Genomic DNA, 18074 nt, shown 5'->3' on the forward strand with positions numbered 1-18074 from the left:
TTTACGAAACTGTTATTTATGTATTTTGTTAAAGTAGACACCTTCGGCAGTTCGCGACATTTTTCGTGCTGGTTGAGTAGACTCGGCCGGTGCCTACGTTTATTGACCTTACCGGATGGAGACGGACAGTCGAAAGCGTAGACACGTGTTTGCGAACTAGAGACGTCGGGAGTAACCAGTACACGCGCCAAACACACACACACTCCTCCCCGCAGACATTCTCCCTCACGCAGTGCTTCCGTTCCTCCCGCTCCGCAAAACAGACCACCACACTAGAAACGTTCTAGACAGGATCCGCGCTTGAGGCTCGACAAAGAGCGTTCTTACCTGTATGGGGTGGAAATTCATTTACGTGAACGAATTACCAAGACGACGGCACAAGCTCTACACCCGACCAATAGATGGGACTGGTTTCTAAAACTTCAGTGGATTTCTATTAACCCCCGATTAATAACTGACTGTCACTCAATTAAAAAAAGGAAAAAAAAACGAATACTAAACATAATAGTAACAATGCCAAGTATAACACCAATACGACAAATGTGACATAGAGAATCAGGTTGACAGTGAGTGTAATAGGAAACATGTAGTAAAAAACTTAAGTTCAAACCCCTACTATAAAACTACTATCAGGGATCAGAGCAGTCATAACACGATTGGTAGGAGAGTCTTCTACGAAAACTTCTCTACTTCGTCCATTGAGACACACCGGTCTCGATCAGAATCACGTAAACCGTGAGAAAAACATTACTCCTATCTAAAACACCGGTTTATATCCTACAACACGGTTTTTATACGTACTAGATGTCTAAAAAATTTAATGTGCTTCGATCGGGTCCCTCGTGCGTGTCTACGTAAAACGATCGCCTCATGTCAATCCAACGTAACTATTCATGGGCAGTAAAGCAAAAACAGATTAAAGACGTTCCAATTCTAACGGTTTTTTTTTCGGTACGCTTAGGACAAACCAGTTACACAAATATTCTTTTGCTGTTACACCTCTTAATACAAGTTAGATCGATCTGTCACCCAGTCTCGAGTCTACTACGGTCAGAGGACACGAGACAACCCGACGAGAAACTTTTTGACGGTTTCTTAGGAGTGCTGTCGGCCTAGCGTAGCAGGCATCGGAAATTCTGTAGAGGTCTCGACGACACAGTAGTAAGAAAGTGAAGTCACAGACTTTGACAGAGACTACAACAATTCAATCTAGCGCGTCCGCACACCTACCCAAGACCCCTCTCCTCCTGACGTCCACCGTCTCTCGCGTCCCCCAGGGCATCCGCTGCCGTCGCTCCGCCTTGCTCGTCCAATGACGTAGCTTTACGACGCTGCGCACGTTTCTCCAACTTACGCTCTCGGCACCCTCGACCATCTCGCCCCCTCGCTCTACACCCGTTCAGCCTTACACCCACCTATAGTACATTTTCAGTCACATTTCTCGGCCACACGCGGGAACACGCTCCAACACTCCTTCGCGCTCGCTCCTCTGCCACTCCCACGCCGCTCACTCTCGCGCTCACACGCAACACACCACTCGCGCGCGCTTCTCAATAACACGACGTGTTCATACTAGGGTCCCGTCTGTGTTTCACCTGGTTCAACAAATTTACTTCCTTAAGTGTTACTGACATCGTCGTGGTGAACGCCACCCACTACATTCCAGTTTAAGTGTATCGCTCCTTAATTAATGAATCACTGTTCCATAAGGGTCTTACAATAAAAGTCGTGCTCTACATTTATATGTTTATTTCATATAGTGTCTCACCTTAACACTGTGATAAGAGCAGCTCCATAGTCTTAACAAGAAGTAGTCTGCCACTCCTTGCGTCTAACTGTCACTAAAGTCCCAATTGCTATGTGTAAATAGGAGTACACAAATTAATCCCCTCAACATCTGAGAAGAGTTCAACTTACCTACTTACAATGTGGCGACAGAAAAAAGAGAGAGACGGTCCAGCAAGCTTAGTAATGTTCTTTAGGATATGTCATCAACCAGTAATACAAAGAAAAGACCTCGGATCTCAAAGTCCCGACAGATCGTCATCAAGCTCTCAGAACGTCGCTTTCACTGTTTGTGCGTAGACGCTCGTCCCCCGTCACGCCCTCGCGCTACCCACTCTCACTCCTCACCTCTCCTCTACTCTATTCGAACCGGCATTTCCAGCTCGTATCTACCTCTCTTACGCTCCCCTCACACTCACACACATCACCACTACCGCACAGACCGCTACCATACATCAACAATGGATTTTAAGCCTCCTCCCACTACCATAATACCATCTTGCTAGTGACACTTCGGCTTACCGCATGAAATCTCCACGCCATCCGGACCTCTCAGCACTGGCTACACGTTCCTCTCTCATCACACTCTCTCGCGGCACACACCCCCTCTCACTCGCACTCCAAGACGCTCCCATCTCTCAACCAGTCACTCCGCTTCACCAATGACTAGAAGCTAGATTCAGTGGTCTGTTCATCTTGTTTGTGCTCAGACGACATTCCGATCTTCTGGTGTCCGTCTTGTTAATATACCACCAAACGCTACAACCAAATAACTTGTGTCGCGTACACTCTTGTAAGGTGTCACACGTGCCCCACCTTTTCGTTCATCACACTTGCGCAACCTAAATTATTGACTACCCTGCCGCGCGCAAGGCAAACGCCTCGTCTCATCGGCGTCTGGGTCTTGCCAACCACGGCATATCACACGTATAGTCTTGCCGACGTGTTGCCCCCAGTCCTCTTCAAAACCCTGGTAACCGGACGAAACCGTTCTTCGACCAAAGTCCAAGTCGTTAACTAAGCACACCCTACAGACCCACCACTTACCGAGAGCACTCCAGTCAGCGGTCGCTCCGTAGAGTGTAACCCCAACTCCCAGTCCTGACGACTGACCGGTGAGCTCCTTCCGCCACTCCACACACACACACGCACACACTCGGCTACCCACGCACCACACACTCACATGAAGACCACGACCAACCCACCCCGCACCACAGCGACAACGTAGTGGGTCAGACACCACACACTATTGCTATCGGGATGTTAAGAGCATTCCATGGAATATAACAAAAAGTGTTTCTGAAATGAATTACATACCCCACCTTTAAATGAGAATAAATTAATAGATTTAAATAGTATGTTTCGGCTAGCCCTTTTCAGCAGACAACAGGTCAGCACCACAGCTGTAGAAACAAAGGTACAATAACACAGGTGTGTATGATGTGACTCCCACGAAGCCATGACCCTTCTGGTGGAGAAAGGTGAGATAGATGCACATTATATCCAGAGGGATAATACAGAGGTGGAGCTTTTAGCCTTCACAGCTACATGATATTAGAAGAGAAGATCTTGTGAGCTCAGGTCAGTGCGCATCATCAGGGCAGGGTGACCTTTTTTCCATTTGAGATGGAAAACCCATCTGCTGCAGTATTCTACATCATTTCCTCTGACTCGAATTCACTGAAATGTAATTCAATATTCAAGAGTTTGATCCTTTTGCGTTGGAAAGGAGGCTTTGGGCCAGTAGGGCAGGATGTTTTCCACAAGATCAGAGGTTGAAGTTGTTATTGGAAAGAAGAAATGCTTCTATGAGAAAGAGATTTAAGCGTCTTTAAGCATTAGGAAAAGCGCTATAGAAATCCCATGTATTATTATTATTATTATATTGGTCCCAAGGGAAATAAAATAGTGGCAGCAGCAAATAATGTCAACAAGTAGAGGTAATGCGAACAGATACAACAAAAACAGATACAATTTAAAACCTACGAAACCTCAGTAGTACGTCTGTGTTTGAGGGCCAAACTTGTTCACCATTGAAGAATTTGCTGACAAAGCTTGAAGAAAGCCAGCTGGTCCATGTATTAAAACAAAGCCAGTAATTAAGATGTTGTAAATTTCAAATTTGGCCCCACCAGAGAGGAAGAACGATGATTAACCTTGAATCCCTGAGTCATTCCAAATGAACCCAGGGATGTTGATGAATAACTGTTTGTAATTTCAATCTTGACGATGGCTGTTAAAAACATAATAACTCTTACACCAAGTAAAGAGGATATTACTGTGAACGCTTTCCAAGTGGACAGCTTGGCTCTAAGCCAGGTTCAGGGCACAGCATGTACAGAATTGCTATGAGCGACGCCGAGATTTTGCAATTGAGATCAGTTGAAGGATATATTAACAGGGGAGCAGTGAACAGATGTGGAGGCAACTGACAGTTATTCTTGCAGTTATTAAGTATGGGAGCCCAACTGCCACTGGGAAAATAACCTTCACATGAGGGGAAGTGCCCCTCAGTGGCACATTATGGGGGATAATGTCCATTCCAGAGAGGGTGTTTGTTGGTACACCATTTCCTGTTTTTAAATGAGAGTTTTTTGATATAAAGAGTGTCATTAAAGGAGCTAGTAAAACAAAATTTCAACCTCCTCATAAATAAATGCAGGATTCCATGTTAGAAGAATAAACCTAAAGTTACACCATGATTGGTGATTGACAACCCAGTCAAAAAGTCCTTTCAAGCCATGCATGAATTTGAGTAAATGCAAAATAAATGCCATGTATTTGATGATTCTCTTGATGAGTCTCAGGAAGTTGCATACAGTGTCTGTGGCATTTCAGATGCAACCCGCAGATCCTCCCTTCATTGTATCACCTTTATACAGCTGTTACAACTAAAGCATAATATCTCTGGTGCTACCAACTTGTTTGTTTCCTCAACAAATGCCTCAGCATAAAGCTGAGTGTGAGCAATATTTGTTTTGCCCGTTTGTTTTTTTAGGCATTTTTGCTGATCAAATCTCTTCTGAAGAGCACTGTAGAGAAAAAAATTAGTTTTTCATTTCCCATTATAGGGCAGAATAATTGGCCACCAACCAATAAGTCTGTCAGTTTTCAAGTTCATCAGGACAATGTGGAGATTTAAATGCAGTGTCTCTTCTTGCCATTTTAAGTCGTTTTAGCTTTGCCCTATTTCTTTTGGTTTCAGCTAAATGCTCTTGGAAATAAATCAGGACTTCGTCAGTGATCAATTGAGATGGATATTAGAGGAGACGGAGCAGGAATGTTAGCCCTTTTTGGCAGTCGAGGCATGCGAGTGCATGGCAGTTCTGCCTCTCCAATCATCTGTGGAGAGTTGTCAGAGCCTGGACGGCCATGGTGGGCAGTGTTATTAAGCAGGATGAATGACTAAACAGTCTCTGCAGCTTCATTCAGCCGTCTCATTACAGTCAACGATGAGAGACTGCTTTTTCTCGGGGAGCCATTGGAACAACCATTACTGATGCCCCCACAGTCATTGTCACTGAGCCCAGCAGGCCCGGCTATATCCATCACAAGACTTACCTGAGTTATCACGCTGTGTCCATACTTATCTATGACTATCACAATTCCTAACCCCTCGAGTGTTTCTGGACTTAACTAGCTCATTTGTACATCCTGTTTTTTAAAGACCCATATTTCTTGGCATGTCCTTAAGAGCATTGCAAGCTCTGAAAATAACTTTGGTGGAAGCTAATTCATTTTTCACTGATCATCCCCGTAATCAGGCAGTCATGGTGATTGGTCATTATTGAGTGAAATGTGAACAACTTTATCTCCATCCACTTCTGTAGACTCGATAGCTAATTTGTGGCAGCCTTACGGGGACAATATTACTTTGAAGCCTATTCAAATCAACACATAACAATGTGCCAAGGTTTTTGTTGCCAAAAACAGGTGTACAGGTGTTTGTCTTGTATTACATTTAGCCAAAGATTTAATCCCTGCAGCTCATATTTTAATAAAATTTGAGCTCACTTAATGAATTGGCACTTGATTTGATTAAGCACGGACCAGCTGTGGAAGACAGCTCCCCGTTTCAGCACTTCAGGAAAACTACAGATGAGCATTGAAGCCAGCAGACAAAACCTGTGTCCCAAATCCCTCAGACATGGGAGATAAATAGCAACATAATGGGTACAACTGTGCCAAATATGATTCTCAAGACTGACTGCTTCTTTATTAACACTGGCAGACGGAATTCTGTGTTTTGCTCAACTCCTTGTACAGAGGCTATTTAAATGATAACATGTGAAGATAATGCACCTTCAGCTGTACAGTACTGTTGCAAATGCTATTATAGAAAGCTAGGTTTGGAATGAATCTCAGTGAAAGACACGTTTGGATGATTATTTCTTTCTTTTTGAAATGTTCAGCCTATATCTGAGGAATTCCAAAACGGTGAAGGCTTTGGGTATATCGTTGCATTTCGTGCCAACGGAACTAGAGGATGGAAGGAGAGGATGGTGACTTCAGCCGACTCTACAACGTACAAATATAGAGATGAGACCTTCCCTCCCCTTACCCCATTTGAAGTGAAGGTCGGAGTTTACAACAATAAGGGAGATGGGCCGTTCAGCAAAGAGGTCATCATCCGTTCCGCAGAGGGGGGTGAGTTAACATTTGTTGTTGCATTGTTTTTAGATAAACAGAAGAAGTTTTTTAGAATTATATTAATATTACCATTTGTACTGGTTTCACAGAGCCAAGGGAAGCACCATCTGATGTGAAAGCTTACAGCTTTTCTTCATCGGAAATTAGGGTCACGTGGAAACCGCCCAATCCTGGCCCAGGAAGACCAAGAGGATATGAGGTGCTTGTAAATTGTGTGCTCGGGGGAAGTTGTGCACATGTGTAAATATACATGCAGTTTATCATTTTTATTTTACGTCTATACATTTTAGCATGAGTTGAAGTTTGGAAGCAGTTTTGAGTTTTTCTGTCTGTAGCTATGTGTTTCGGTCAATTCCACTGTCTGTCTTGGCTAGTTCTTTTTTGAAAAACACATCCTGCCTCTCAATTGGACTTTCCTGGTTAAATAACATTAAACAATTATAATATCAATAATTTATGTTTACAGCTCAGCTACTGGAAAGATATGGAGCAGGAGGACTTGGGGAAAAAACAAAGAACTTTGAAAAACGAGACCTCCATGGTCTTGACAGGACTAGAGGGCAACAGTCTGTATCTCATCACGGTAAAAGCCTTCAACAGCATCGGCGAGGGTCCTGCCACCGCTGCTGTCACTGTCAACACCAGGAGAGCCCGTGAGTGCACCACTGACACTAATCATGCTATACTATATATGGAATACAAACTATACCTGTTAAGTTTGCTCTAAATCCCCTAGTAATTGACATAGTTGGTTGAAACTCTGTTTAAAAGTCTGTTTGAATTGAGTGTGCGTTCCTTTCTTAGCTCCTGCTCAATCTCCAACCAACCTCATGTGGATTCAAGAGGGCAACAACGTGACTTTAAACTGGGATCCAGTGAAGGCAAAGGACAATGAATCTGATGTCATCGGTTACATGGTAATGATCAAGTTCATTTCTTAACATCAAGACATACATAAACATTCATGCAAAACACCTTAGATTTTGGATCAAGCAAATAGTTCCAGAAGTATTTTCACCACTATCAATAGAAAGGCAGGATTATTTTAACCATTTTTTTTAGAAGTTATGCTTCTACATGCTTTTACTGTTAAGCTCTGAATTGTACTCCACCCATGGTTATTTCAGGTGGTGAGAATCGTATATCTGAACGGTTGCACATTTAGAACCTTTCATCCTCACAGTTGGAAACAAAATATCACACAATGGATATAAGAGTTATCTAACATTGCAAAGAGTGAATCGATTTAAACTGCTTAATATATTTCAAGGCCAATCTGAAGTGTAACCGTATCTCCAGCTTGCCGTTATCAGTAAACCTCTATGCATGCAAATAATAAATATAACAATATTGAGTTCAGTGATTGGACATTTTTAACTGCTAATTTATTTGAATTTGTCTTTAAAGAACCAAAAATGTTGCTCATCCCAACTCTTTGCAGATAATTAGCCTAGACACTAAAAAAATGTTTTGCCCATCTTACTGTTACTTTTACTGTTTAAAGGTTTTACGGCATTCACAGTATTCAAATAGTAGAAAACCAAAATGTGGAATATGTTAAGACAAAGTCAATGTAAAGTAAAGTCATCCTGAGTCAAACTCCCAGACCTAGCCTGCTGGTGTGCGTTCTAGTGCACGTGAGTCCCTGTGTGTATGTCCCACTGGCAAGCTAATGGCCACCTCTCCACACTGTGCTCCTACAGAAGTTTCCGCTGAAATGTTACGCCCACTCTCCAGTTCCCCCCCAGGTCAGCACTGTTGCCATTAATGGCACTGTTCACGCTGTTAGCAATGTTAACTCCTAGCAAAGTCAGCTGCTGCCGCAGGCTCAGCCTTCAGCCATGTAAAAAGCAGTGTGGAGGCAATCCTTCAATCACAGATTTGCTCTTAATCCATATTGAGACCCTTTAAAAGGAAAGAAAGTTTGTAAATGTACGATTTGTCTGTTAACAGAACATTAGAAGATGGCTTCTCCTTTCACCTCAGCAACACAAGCAAGCCAATTTAGCCATCTTCAGTTTAGCTAGCTAATGGGCATAGTATTTTTGTTCAGACAGGGGAATTTAGCGAAGCTTCCTGAGCTTCCGGCTCAGTCTACACCAATTACAGTGTCAGCCAGGGCAGAACAGAGCCCCAGGGAGAACAGGCAGAGGAATGGGCAGGGAATTGCCCAGAAACGTCCCGAACACAGCAAAGTGAAACAGGAAAATAAAATACAGGCAGAGGGCTCTGCAGATACAGACACACTCTTTTAGTGGGCCTCTCGTGGGAAAAATCCTACACATACTACTCACTGTGGCTTAAATATCTCATTATAGATGAACAATAATAAATGTAAACCTCAATTGGCTTTGTGTGCGTGTCCTGCAGGTGTTACTTAAACAGGAGGGCAAAGGCCACAACCAGGTGACCAGAACCATCAACCCTTCCACCATGCTCTCACTGCCCGAGGGAGGGACCTATATCATTGAGGTGCGCGCCCTCAGCGAAGGAGGAGAGGGGGCGGTCAGCTCCCAAGTTCGAATAGTCACCTCATCCGGTAAGCCGAAGCTATTCAGTTGCGTCTCAGGCACATACTAAATTAGATGACTTCTGATATCCATCTATATGCACAGCCTGTTTTCTTTTTGTAGCGATCTTACGTTCTGCCCCTAATTGAGTCGCCACAGCTGTTGTGCCAGCCAAGTTTTCCTTGGCTAATACTATTTTAATTACATCGCCCACACCAACCCTTCTAATCTTGCACAGCCAATTAACTTTCAAGCAATAGGACCAAGAGAAAGTCAGTCCTGCTTGTGACTTTACGAGCCAGCTTTACAGGGCAATGCTCACTTTCTTTTTTTCTTTTGCAAAACAAAGCATATTTCTCCCCAGAATCAGAATACCTGTATTCGTCCAACAGAGGGGAAATGTACATTGTTACAGCAGAAAAGAGCCAAAGGCAGCTTAATCTTACCTAAGAAGCATGCAAAATATTATAATAAAAAAAAGTTACACAATTTACAAAGAACACATCCTGTAACAGTCCTGAGGATTTAGCAGCCAGGTTTATATTGCACAGTTATTAACAGCATATATATATATATATAGCACATATTGCACATAGTTGGTGGTTAGCAACAAGGAGTGTTATAGTCTGTGTTGCAGCTCTTTGTGAAAATGTATAGCATTAAACATGGATGCAGTTCCAGCGTTTTTGTAAAGGGCCTCTCCTTTCATCTATATTGACTGTTCCCCTCCCTTCTCTTAGGTGTTCGAGCAAAAAGCAACCAGTGCTCGGTGCACTGCATGCCACAGAGCCTAACATGGACAGCCCTGCTCCTGGTTCTTCTGGTGCCTTTAGCTTCCTGGTGAGGCCACTGTGCCAAACTCATGTTCATGGAGGGAGCCACCAGTCCTCTGCTCCCTGGTTCCCTCTGACTGCCTGCTCGCTTTGGCCTTACCCATCCCACAGGGCCCGAGGCCTGCCAAAGGGGGTTGAGTCTGCCAGTCATCATACAGCTCTCCAGAGTTGAACCTTTTTAAGTTTCCTGTTTCTTCTGAGGCCCTGGACATTTAATTTGCACAGTTCTTTCCAGCATCACAATGCTGTTGTACTGTAGTCAGTGTGTGGAAAGATGTGTTCAATCCTTTACTTTGACATCATGTGTTCCTCTCATTGAATGGCATCTAACCAATTCCAGACGGCTCCTACAGATCTGGGGCTCTACAGAGCATGAACAATTCCTCGAAAGCTGCTGTGGTAGTAATACAGGGATCAGCCGGCCTGTTTCTTTTCATTACTTATTTGCATCAATTTATCCCTTGGCTGCCTAACAAGCAATGCAGCAGAAGCTCAGTAGAGATAAGTGCATTGTTTTCTTATTCACTCATTGAGGAGGAAAGAACGTTTTTTATGGAACCAAGAATCTTACTATTTCGAGACTTGCTTTTGTACATTGTGTTACCTTTAGAGAAAAACACAGTGGTATGTGTCAGCTATGTCAACTCTGTTTTTTGGTAGTGATAAAGCAATGCTTGGTGATACAGTTGGATGTATGGAGTTAGGAAACAGGTTCATACCTGTAGTGCTTGAACACATCAAAAGAGAAAGACAACTCTGTACGGACTCTTGGTGTCAGTACAAATAAATGTGATGTATATTTTTTAAATGGTTGTTGTTTGTATTTTCTACCCTGAGAAAAGATATATATCTGACAACAATAATAATGATTCACCTTATTGGTCAATGAACCAAGTCTTCATACACATTTTAAAGCCCATGGGGACATCTTGAAATGGTATATATTACAAGAAACTCCCTTGTCCAGTGCTGGTATAGATACATTTGGTTATCTTAGGTGCCTACAAGGCCACTAACTATGAAATAAGACGACCCAGTCAGAGTTTTGTGGGCTGCCTCGGTCAGAAGACTCTCCTCACCTTCCCTTCCATGGCATATACTGTATGTACATGCTCATTCAAATATATCACCTTCATTCTGAGTTTCTCCACCAACAGCCTGAGAACTGCCTTTGCAATTTCTGTCGCAAGCAAATCAGAGCAGTCTGGGTTTTTTGATAATTGGGCTTTAAGGTGGGAACAGACAATATTTGGAAAATGTTGCTCGATAAATAGCAAATTATTTATGGATAATATAATTTATTGATCAACTTATTGACAGATCAACCTCAGCACTAATGCACATACAATATATTCCTACAATACAAACTTACTATGCCACACTACTTCTATATTTCACCTGGAATTGTTTATATCTGGTCCATCAGACAGTTCTACACTTTGAGAAGCTTTATCTAAATGTTATATAAATTATAGTTCGATTGAATTCCACACACGTGGCATTAAAGGCCACATAGCTTTCTGTGATAAAAGAACCACTGCATCAAGAGTATCTTCCCCCTTCTCTCAGGCTACTCTCTTGCTTGTCTGCAGTAAAAGCTTATCTCTCACTGGGCAGAAATCCAAATGAATTTGCCTCAAGTGTAATTAATGTTGGAATGAAGAACTGTAGTCCTGAAAGCCGCATGCTTGGGCAGACCTTTTGCTCGCCCTGCCTCCAGCTCTCTGGAGTCTGAGAGACCTGGCTCACCTGCTCAGGTTCAGACAAGGGTAGTAGCTCAACCACAAGAGATGTGACCACACGGCAAAACTAGAGGACACAAACTGCTCCGAGCAGTGTCTGTCCCATGGATACTCCTCTTTTTTCATACCTCTCTGTTTTGAATACGTTCAGAGGGGGAGGATGGTTAGCGTGGTCTCCTCTTTCTAACTTGTACATCATATCCGTCTGTAGTGCAAAGCACTAAGCTGTTTAATGTGGATGGAGGGGTTTGCAGTGCTTTTAGCCTGTTCAATGACGTCGGCTCAAACACATACCTACACACAAGTGCTAATGTACCGACCTTTAATTATTCATGCAGCACCTGTCTGTGTTGGCGCATCTGATTTATGATAATGGATTATGTATCCTGCAAGGGGACCTATTTGGTTCAGAGAGCCAGAAGCTATAGTGTCAGCAATTAAAATATGAACTCCCCCTAGGTTAATGTCAGAGAGTGTGTGTGTGTGTGTGTGTGTGTGTGTGCACTTGAGTGTGTGCTGGGATATACTGTACATTTTAGTTATCTCTAATATTATTTTAGATCCTTTTTAGTGGGGCTGGAAACAACAATAATTTGTTGGTTAATCTGTCAAAAAAAGATTCTCGGCTCTAATTTAGTATCTGATGTATTCTGCTTACGATCAACAACGTGTCAGTTTTACCCTACTTAAAATAACTACACACTTGTGGAAGAAGTAGCTATTAGCATTGAAATATTCTGTGTTTTACAGACTGTCTGTCTCTGTTTCACATTAATGTATGAATACCTGTGTTTTCGAAGGGGAAAGAGTCAGAGCATCTAAGCTTTTGGCTTAAGGAGTCTCACTACACTTGAATGTAATAAATCTCTATCCTAGATAGTGTTGGCAACACATATTCTGATAGCAACCCTGAAGCTGAGGGATTCATCATATCTGCTCCAAGGACACTCTGGAGGACAGCAGGACGAAGGCTAGCTCTAAGGACAGCAGGGATTGCAATTTGAAGGACAACTTAATTTATTATCTAATGTAGTTGCAATAAATATTATATTTTGTAATTACATATCGAGAGAGATGGTATAAAACATGGTATGTCAAGTGTCTGTCCTGTGGTTCCTACACCAAATGGAAATATGATATCCCAGTAAGTATACTACATCCATTTATAAGTGTTCTTTAGCCTTTTAAAACTTCCAAGTCAAGTTTTAAATTGTTTCACTGGTATTGTTGTTGAAGGATTCGCTCTGTGATTGAGTGCTGAGCCGTGACTTTGCTTTTCAGGCGGGTCACAGTTTATTACTCATCCTGGAATTGCCAGAAGAACTAGAGCCCTCCAACAGGCGCTGCGGCTTCAGTTGGAGGTAAACTGTAGCATCAGACAGTGAGTCATTTTCAGTTTTGCATTTGAAAAATGTTTGCACACCAACTGAGTTGCATTTACCAAAATGTATAATAGGTTTTAAATTATTCAAAAGTTAATACTGTTAAGGAAACTATTGAGATGTAGCCAGCGATTTGTTGACCATATAAAGAGTATTGGAGTCAAAACGTTTTTCTAGAAGATTGAGGTGCATTATTGTTGTGCGTCTGTATGCTCCAGCTCTTAAGAAATTTCTCTTTTGTTTAGGACCACTCACTGGTTAATTAAAACCCTAATAATGTTTTCACCCTAATTCAATTTTGTCTTTAATATTCTCAATACGCTTTAATTAACTGTTCTCAATTCATATATTTCTACCAATATATGTATGGTTAATAGTCTTATTGATTTAATTAAAAGCGTGTGTGATGTGGAACCTTCTCTGGTAATGAAACATTCCCCAGATGAGATTTCTAAGCTGTTAAATGATATATCATCTGAGTTATTTCCTGTTTTAGCTGTGAAACAAAACATTCTATGTTTTCTGTTAAATATAAAAATATAACAGCTTATTTTTGTGTTCTGTCGGATGTTCCTGTGATGTTTGGATTTTCAGCCCATTGGTCTCCGCCCAGCAGTGGTGGAGATGGCAGAGAATGAGAATTAGGGAAGTGTGCCATGTTCTGCTGAAGACTGTAAACAGAGGGATTAAAGGAGCAGCTTTGCGGGGAGAGTCAACATTCAGTATTGTATTGCACCAGTCCAGTAATTATTGAAGTTATAATTGAACTTGTCTTTTGACCTCTAAAACCATCTGTACTGTCAGGAAGCCACAGAGCACAATGTGTTGTGCTGTTGAGCTTTGCAGGACATAACATAAAGGCCTTTTTGTGTTTGTTCAAAGTATCCTCATTGAACCATCCACAATGTATTCATCAGACTGTCATGCTCCCTTTTTGCTCCACTGGTTCCCAGACAATGATATCGGTTAGCTGGACGGTCCAGCCAATACTTTGGTCAATAGTTCACTGTGACTTTGTTAAAATAACAATGACTGTCAACTTGGCTGAAAAAACGACAAACAAAACAATGGCTTATCGCCTTGCAACCCTATTTGATTCATTTGAAAGAAAAAAATATATCATATTTGGTTCTAATAAGATGCTAAAGTACATTTACATGCAAGGATGGTTTTATTAGAGCCAGGAACAAATTAAAAACACAGTCTTAATCAAACAAACACTGTTAAAAGCTTAACCAAACATACTAAGAACTTAAGAACTTGGTTTAATGTTTTTAAAAAACAAATTGTCGCCTGAGCAGTGGCGAGCCGTGACTTTTATACCTAGGCCCTCTGACCCCCCCATTCCCTAAAAAAAAAAGAAGGGTTAGTACTGTCACATTATTGCCACAGCGTATACTTCAGCGGAATATCAAAACAACACGCATCAATGACAGCGACCCTCTACCACACAAAACAACATCATTTATATAAACACCTATCATGACAGGGCACCCACAGCCAAGTAACAATTACAAATGAATTAAGTCGGCACGGCGGCCCACAGTGAAAATGACTTAGGCCTACCTCTGATGATCAAATCACTTAAACACCAAGTCCAAAGTCCATCCTCCTTTTGGATGAAGCACTTGATGGCGGGTCATTCAGCTGATCCTTTGTCACTCCAATGTATCATTGTAACTCAATCTTGAAAATGACTGTTAATAATTTTGCAACGATGTCATCACTATCACTGAAGTGAGCCATCATGAACGAACTTATGCTAATCATAAATCTATTGATCATGATAAATCTATCGATTAGATTGATGATTCGAAAATAATAAAAGTAGGGTAGACATCTGGATATTATCCGGCTGAACAAAACGTGCATTTATCTAACAGGTTAGTTTTCCACAGACCTTAGTTCGAGCTATTGGAAAATAGCTCGAACTAAGGTCTGTGGAAAACTAACCTGTTAGATAAATGCACGTTTTGTTCAGCCGGATAATATCCAGATGTCTACCCTACTTTTATTATTTNGGTTGTGTGATGGTTGTGTGATGGTTGTGTGATGGTTGTGTGAAGGTTGTGTGAAGGTTGTGTGATGGCTGTGTGATGGCTGTGTGAAGGTTGTGTGAAGGTTGTGTGAAGGTTGTGTGAAGGTTGTGTGATGGTTGTGTGAAGGTTGTGTGAAGGTTGTGTGATGGTTGTGTGAAGGTTGTGTGAAGGTTGTGTGAAGGTTGTGTGATGGTTGTGTGAAGGTTGTGTGAAGGTTGTGTGAAGGTTGTGTGATGGCTGTGTGAAGGTTGTGTGAAGGTTGTGTGAAGGTTGTGTGATGGTTGTGTGAAGGTTATGTGATGGCTGTGTGAAGCCGCCAGGTCTCTGTTTGCAGTCACAATCTGTTAGAAAACGTTACAACTGTACCTTTCCTAATCACTTCAGATGAAGTTGCCTTCTGGTGCTAGAGGTATGTTTCTGTTCTGTTATTCGTACGGAGGCCGACAATTAAGATGTTTCTTCGTGTGTTTTTATATCTGCATCCTTTCTGACGCTGCAGTGTTTGCACCCGTCGGCCTCCGTGTAGCCGGGACCAAAGGACCATCCAGAGTGCTGTGTGTACGCGCAGGGTCAGGGGGTCAGGGGGTCAGGGCCGCTGTAGAGCCAGAGTAGGGGGTAACATTTAAGAAATTCCGGCCCAAATTTCTCCCCCTTTTTTGGATGGAGCTAATTTATTGAAGTGAGTTTATTTTTGTCACATTTTTAATCACATAAATGATAGGAGAATATTGCAGTTTTCATGGTACACTTCTCCTCTTTGATCACAGATATCTATATCCAGACTTAGGGCCACACGTCAAAAACACTGTTTTAGATATGAAATGAAATGACAGTCAGAATTCTTACATTCTTGGTTTAGATCTCACATATTGTCTTCTCACGTGAGGCCCCTTATCGTTCTCCGTGGGTATCCAACTTGTTTCTCATAAAGGTACGACTTCAATCTCAGAAATATTACTCCTTCTTTTTCACTGCAATGGTCCTGACAGGCTTCCGTACTTCCACCATGTTCTGTATCGAATGTTTTCATATGACTTACAGAGGTTGTGCCTGACTGTGTGTGTTAATCATTGTTAATACAGTGTTTCATGTATTTCAATAGAGCTCAGATGTTTCCTGTTCACACACACACACACACACACACACACACACACACACACACACACACACACACACACACACACACACACACACACACACACACACACACACACTGCGACCCGTCACTTCACACGTTTGTATTTTGAAATGTATAAAACATCATCAGTGAGTAAACAGCCGCTTCCTGCCGTCTGAGGATGTGTTTGTGGACTGTTGACGTTGGTGGGGAGTCTTTGTTCATCTGGCTTTTTATAAAACGTTTCACTCTGAGCATCTCTTCATCACAACCCCATACACCCTGCCATGTTTCCAGCTACACACACACACACACACACACACACTCACACACACACACACACACACACACACACACACACACACACACACACACACACACACACACACACAGACACACACACACGCACACACACACGCACACACACACACACAGACACACACAGACACACACAGACACACACACACAGACAGACAGACAGACAGACAGACAGACAGGCACAGACACACACACAGACACACAGACACAGACAGACAGGCACAGACACACACACAGACACACAGACACAGACAGAAAGACACAGACACACACACACACACAGACAGACAGACAGACAGAGAGACAGACGGACACACACACAGACACACACAGACACACACACACACACACAGACAGACAGACATGCACAGACACACACACACAGACAGACAGACAGACAGACAGGCACAGACACACAGACAGACAGACATGCACACACACACACAGAAAGACACACACAGACACACACACGCACACACACAGAAAGACAGACAGACACACACACAGACACACACAGAAAGACACAGACAGACAGACAGACAGACACACAGATCTGTCTGCTGATGGTTGTAATTGAATCTGCAGACTGCACTCCAGACGAGCATCAGGTCAAATGGAGGGATTGTTTTCATTGAGAGGAACTATCTGTAAAGATTCCTCTCCTACTCATAAACAGATGCAGCTTTATTTATACTCACTCATTCCCAGAAGAGATAACTTCCAAAGGCAGTCGAATAAAAAGGTGCGTGGAAGGAGACTGGAGGCCCTTTTTTCGATCTAAAAGGCCAAAAACTGGTTGATGATAAGTTCAGTGAGGTCGGCTTCCCTACGAACTGGCCCATTCACCCGCTATATCGCAGTGAAGGCCTGCAAGGTTTTCTCCTGAATGAGGAAGGTGTGCTTTTCTGGAGCTGACAGCAATCCAATCGCGGTTGAGGGTTACGAGTCTCCGCTTGATTTAAAAGATTAATGGAAACAACCAGAGACGTTCTGCGGTACCGGAACGAGGACAGAAACCCTCTGCTCCTTTCAGGCTTTACAAAGCCAGTCAATCAGGAACCGTCAAGACATTTAATATCGACCGAGAAATATTTGACATTTTTGCACATTTTATTCCTGTCATTGCCACTGGTTGGAAAGGCCTCGCTCCAACTTGGCGAAACAAACAGGAGTCTTGTGATGCTTAACTTCACCCCCGCCCCCTCCCTCTGAATCGAGGATGGGGGGGGGACGGGGGGACGGGTGAAGAAGAGAGCCCCATGTTTGTCTAAAGCTGCGAAACAGAACCACATCTGAAGCACAAAAGGAGGCTCGAAGCAGGGAGCGAGGAGGGGGGGGGGGGATCTGGAGAGCGTTGGGAGCCGGAGGAAACGCTTGCTGGAGGAAAGACGTCCCTCCAGTCTGTCTCTGTGGAAGAAAGGTGCGGGCGGTTTTTTCCCCCAAGGGTGGACTGGGAAAATGCCACTATCCTGCTTGGAGAGCACCTCAGAACACTTTGATCCATCGTTCTAGCTCTTCTGTGGTTACTGCGGTCACGTGACCTCACCTGGTGCTTCTCTCCTGTCTGTGGGTATAGGCGACCACAAGACCACCACTAGCAGTGAGTTATCTAACCGCTTTATTACGCATGGCCACGCCGCCCTGTCCCATGCGGCCCCCTCGTCCCGCTGCCCATGCGCCCCTGTCGCCGCTGTCCTG

General features: G+C 43.0%; 2 protein-coding genes across 2 annotated transcripts in view; one reads left to right on the forward strand and one right to left on the reverse strand.

Moving 5' to 3' along the window:
- The window catches only part of LOC104967342 (serum deprivation-response protein-like), a 21017-nt gene extending 19642 nt beyond the window's left edge, over positions 1 to 1375 (reverse strand). The window contains exon 1 of the mRNA XM_010796751.1: positions 1355 to 1375. Coding sequence (XP_010795053.1) covers positions 1355 to 1375 — 21 coding nt within the window. The remainder of the gene's footprint in view (positions 1 to 1354) is intronic.
- Positions 1376 to 6201: 4826 nt separating this feature from the next.
- Positions 6202 to 10586, forward strand: LOC104967017 (contactin-5-like). Its single transcript, XM_010796386.1, has 6 exons — positions 6202 to 6432; positions 6525 to 6634; positions 6902 to 7088; positions 7240 to 7352; positions 8806 to 8974; positions 9686 to 10586. The coding sequence occupies exons 1-6, from the start codon at positions 6285 to 6287 to the stop codon at positions 9787 to 9789; spliced, it is 831 nt and encodes a 276-aa protein (XP_010794688.1). The 5' UTR covers positions 6202 to 6284; the 3' UTR covers positions 9790 to 10586.
- Positions 10587 to 18074: the final 7488 nt, after the last annotated feature.

The sequence above is a fragment of the Notothenia coriiceps genome, unplaced genomic scaffold (genome assembly GCF_000735185.1).
Source record: "Notothenia coriiceps isolate Sejong01 unplaced genomic scaffold, NC01 NC01_scaffold00037250, whole genome shotgun sequence".
NCBI classification, from domain to species: Eukaryota; Metazoa; Chordata; class Actinopteri; order Perciformes; family Nototheniidae; genus Notothenia; species Notothenia coriiceps.